Below are 4,448 nucleotides of genomic sequence, written 5' to 3'. Positions count from 1 at the left end.
GAGAGAGAGAGAGAGAGAGAGAGAGAGAGAGAGAGAGAGAGAGAGAGAGAGAGATTTTCTTGTTCATAGAAGGGTATAAATATACGACTGTGAATGCATAATAAGAACATTGCAAATGGCCATCAAATGGAGAATAGGTCTAAATATCTTGCTAGCCCTGAGCGTTTTTTTTTATCATCTATATCTATCAGAATTAAGAAGCAAAATGTATACCATTTGTTCTGAAAATTTGCCCTATGTTAAGGGGAAAGAGCCATGTGCTATGGGGAGGGTAGTGCCTTTCTAGAGAGGGCCCTCATACAATTTTTGATTCCTTAGCATAGAGCATAAGAGGAGAAAGGTTCTTCTTGCTTTTAGAATGATCCATCCAATGTATGTCATCCCCAAAGTTACTTTGAGAAGCAGAAAGCAGAATGGCAGACCGAACCTCAAGAACCCCCCATACCTGAATCGCTTGCTGCTGCAGCTGCTGCTGCTCAACAACTCCAAGTGGCCAGGAAGCAGGACACAAGGCAGACAGCCACCTTCAGGCAGCAGCCTCCACCTATGAAGGTAGTGAGCTTTTATTTAAAAAAATTGTTTTTTTTATTTAATTTGTTTTATTAGATATTTTCTTTATTTACATTTCAAATGTTATCCCCTTTCCTAGTTTCCCCTCCAAAAACTCCCTATCCCTTCCCCAGTAAAGTATCTTGGAATAGGAGGCGGATGATATGCTGATTGAAGTTGTGGCCTCATTTATTTTAGATCTTACTTAAATAATGTAAGTATTTACAAAGTATTACATCATATTACACAATTTACAATATTGACTGGGGCACAGAGGATGGGGTGCTATGTTGAATCCATGTTGCTTCCATTTCTGCACATTCCCGGAGAGATTAGAATACAGGGAGCTTGGCAGGCTCTATCAAAATATGATTTTTAAAGGTTAGGAAGATAACCTTAATACAAATATATAGTGAACATATCTCATTTGCAAAGGATCCAGCAGAATCAAAATTTAAGTACATTTGACGTACAGATGTTTATATGGTTGGAAACAAATGCTGAAATAAATTTGGAAATTTGTATACAGAAATTATTTTATAGAGACATAAATGTATAGATGACCTTTATAATCACCTTTTCTTCATAATTAATTTTCTACTAGGCAAAACCTGTTTGTGGGTAATCAAGGCAATATCACAGATTCAGATCAGTAGTAAATAGTCAAACAGACATTCGACTAGAGTCTGACTTGCTATACGCTTTCATTGAAGACTTACTGGCACATGCCAGGTGTGTAATGTACCTTAACATAAAATCAAGTTGGGTAATTGCAATGGACCACTTAATGTGAAAAATCTAATATAGTTATGAGCCCTTACATGGCTCAGGATGTACAAGAATTTACCATGTAAACCTGATGGCTCGAGTTTGATCCCTAAATCCCATGGAAGGAAAGAACTGACTCCCAAAATTTGTTCTAGTAGAGAATAAAAAAGTTGCCCTCAGTCATCCACACATGTTCTGTAGAGAATAGAAAAGTTGCCTTCAGCCAACCACACATGTCTGTGGCATGTGAACACACATCACACCACACACACACAAACACACACACACAGAGAGAGAGAGAGACAGAGATAGATACAGAGAGAGAGAGAGAGAGAGAGAGAGAGACAAAGAAATTGAAGTCTAAATGTTCACTCTCTTGGTTATTATAGAAAATTCTTGCTTATTCATCCCATCCAAGAACATCAACAGTGCATGGGTGAGCCCATTAGAGATAATGTTCTGATGTAATACTGCATAGATATATAGTTCTTATTTTATTTCCAAGTTTTACATAAATTTTACTGCATTCCTCTCTGTGTTATATCCTTCATTCCCAAGTTCTATGGCTTCCAAGAACACTGATCTCTACTTAAATCTTACTGGTAATTGTTCCATACCAATGGAATATTATTGCCTTTTGGTCCCATGAGTTTCAGCCATCTGAACCATTGCTTAAAAGAATCTGATTGCTGACTTTATTTATCCTATCTTCCTCCACCAGGCCTGTTTGTCGTGTCACCAACAGATTCATCGAAATGCACCTATATGCCCTCTTTGCAAAGCCAAGAGTCGGTCACGGAACCCCAAAAAGCCAAAACGGAAGCAAGATGAATGAAGAGGTGGAGGGATAGACAGACCTCTGTTGGTCGTAAATCCTCTCTTTAGTCAGAGTGATAGATGTTCTGATTTTTTTTTTTTAATATCCCTTCCTTATCCCTACTGAATCTTCTATTTAATTTGCTGGAAGAATAACCCCTTTCTCCTTGCTCTTATTTCTTTCTGCTCTTGAAGTTGTGGTTTAAGAACAGCTGTGCTTTGGGTGCTAATCACTGGGTCTCATGACCCCTTCTCTCCTATTCACATTTCTGTTACTGCTCCAGTTTGGAACTGAATGAGGGGGTAAAAGGCCCTAGTTGATGCTTTCTTTTGTTCCTGAGGACTGGAGTCTAATGAGCTGTAGGGTGTAAGGACTGGAGGAGCTCCATGCCTTGCTTTGGAAAAAAGGCTTCAGTGATTTCCTTCCCTCTGTTTTTGCCTTGGGTTCTGCAGGGACAACTACTTTATTTTAGCTGTACTTCCCAATGGGCTGATGCATATATCTTCCCCAATATTCAGGTCATCATTAAAATCTAGGGGTAACTCATATAAGTGTTCCTTTTATATAAAATTGTGAGGCCCTGGTGTTATTCTATAGTTCCACTCAAGTCTTCCAGTTATACTGAAGTTCTTACATACCAAACAGGGCATCTTCAGAATCGCAAGATCTGTCTATCTTTCTCCATACTTGTATTATTTGCAAATCAGTAGACATTTCCTACTGTGAAATTAGGGACCAAGACCCATGCCACAAGAGTCACCTAGTTCACTGCCTAAAATACTGAGTCTTATTGCTGTGGTATAGGAATTGTCTTGGACTGAGGAACCCTAAGTGAACTTTTTGTGAGGATAGAAAGGGACATAGTGTTATATGAATGCCAATCATTTTATACATGTAAGTAGGTAGGACTTTTGCTTTTCTATTCTTTCCTCCTTTTGTCTTTTATGAGGTAGCTTCAGTTAAGGACAGTTGGTCACTCCTTTTCTGTGGGTTACGTAGGTGACCTTTCTTCCCCAAATAAAAGACACTTAAGCTCTCCACGCCCCACGTCTCATTCCTTTATCAAAGGTAAGCCTCCTAGTCATGTCTTAGATCTACAGGCTGAAATCTAGAGCTGACTGTTGAAAAAGAACTAGCTCCAGGACTCTATCCCTGCCAGGGGAGAAGAGGGAGATATTTATCCTATTTTTCTTTAACTTTTGTTTTATGTTAACATATTATATCTTCAAAACATCAATGATTCCTCTGCCTTTTGAAAGTAAAACTGTTATGATATGATTTCATAAATCCTTTTAAATAAATGTTCATTTGTTGGAATAAATGCTAACTGAGTGTATTCTGTGTGCTGGACAACGAAAATGGCAACAACAACAACAATAATAGAAATGGGAGAATGAGGAAGACTGAGTGAGCTACAGAGATGTGACCAGGAGCTGGGACCTTGTGGTGGAGGGAGATAAATTGATGGCTGGAGCAGTGTAACCTGCAGTGGCTCTAGTGGAAATGTAGGCCAAGAGCAGGACCCCAACGCTGAGACTCACTATGATTTTCTTAGCATAACTAGTAATACAGGGAGAAGTGTATCCCTGCCATTGCCTACGTGAAGGAAAACATAGGAATATTGTAAAGGCAGACCAAAGCAAGTTTTAAAGGCAGGAACTGTAGAGCATTGGCATAAAAGCAGCCAAGATCTCAGCAGAATGAGAATACTCAACAAGAAAGGTACATAAACCATGAAAGACTGATCATTCCATACACTTGTAAGAGTCTCATAAGTTGGAAGCAAGGCTTAGAAAGTTTGGTCACCAACAAACCAGAGAGAAGGCTGTATCTGGTAGGGAGAACATACTGGTCGAACTTGTTTGAATTACTAAAAAAAAAATATATATATATATATATATATATATATAACAGCTTTCTCTTCACCTGTTCTGTGCGCGCATGTGTATGTGTGTGTGTGTTTTAAATTTTTTGAGATAGGGTTTCTCTGTACAGCTCCAGCTGTCCTAGAACTCAATCTATAGAAGAGGCTGGCCTAGAACTCACAGAGGTCTACCAGCTTCTGCCCTCTGAATGCTGGAATTTAAAGGCATGCTCCACCACCACCTGGTGGTTGACAGATTTTTTTTTTATGAGTAACTTTCTTTCTGTACAATTTTGTAATATTTTCTCTGTTATACCTATAATCAATATACTTTCCCTACCATTCATGATTTGATCCCTCTTCTTTTTCCATCCATATCTTTTTTTATTTGCAAATTTTTTTATATATATTTTATTACATCTTTTCCTCCATTACATTTCCAATGCTATC

At 38.4% G+C, this 4,448-nt stretch overlaps 1 protein-coding gene across 2 annotated transcripts in view; it reads left to right on the top strand.

Annotated features, from left to right (window-relative positions):
• Zc4h2 (zinc finger C4H2-type containing) overlaps window positions 1–3,387 on the top strand; it is a 17,544-nt gene extending 14,157 nt beyond the window's left edge. Inside the window, exons 4-5 of one of the 2 annotated variants that reach the window (XM_021153879.2) lie at window positions 390–552; window positions 2,039–3,387. In XM_021153879.2, coding sequence (XP_021009538.1) covers window positions 390–552; window positions 2,039–2,152 — 277 coding nt within the window. In that variant the 3' untranslated portion in view covers window positions 2,153–3,387. Of the gene's footprint in view, window positions 1–357; window positions 553–2,038 lie in introns of those variants that run through there. The other variant, XM_021153880.2, reaches the window with a different exon arrangement.
• Window positions 3,388–4,448: the final 1,061 nt, after the last annotated feature.

This window comes from Mus caroli, chromosome X (genome assembly GCF_900094665.2).
Source record: "Mus caroli chromosome X, CAROLI_EIJ_v1.1, whole genome shotgun sequence".
NCBI lineage: Eukaryota > Metazoa > Chordata > Mammalia > Rodentia > Muridae > Mus > Mus caroli.
This window is presented reverse-complemented; position numbering and strand designations above follow the sequence as displayed.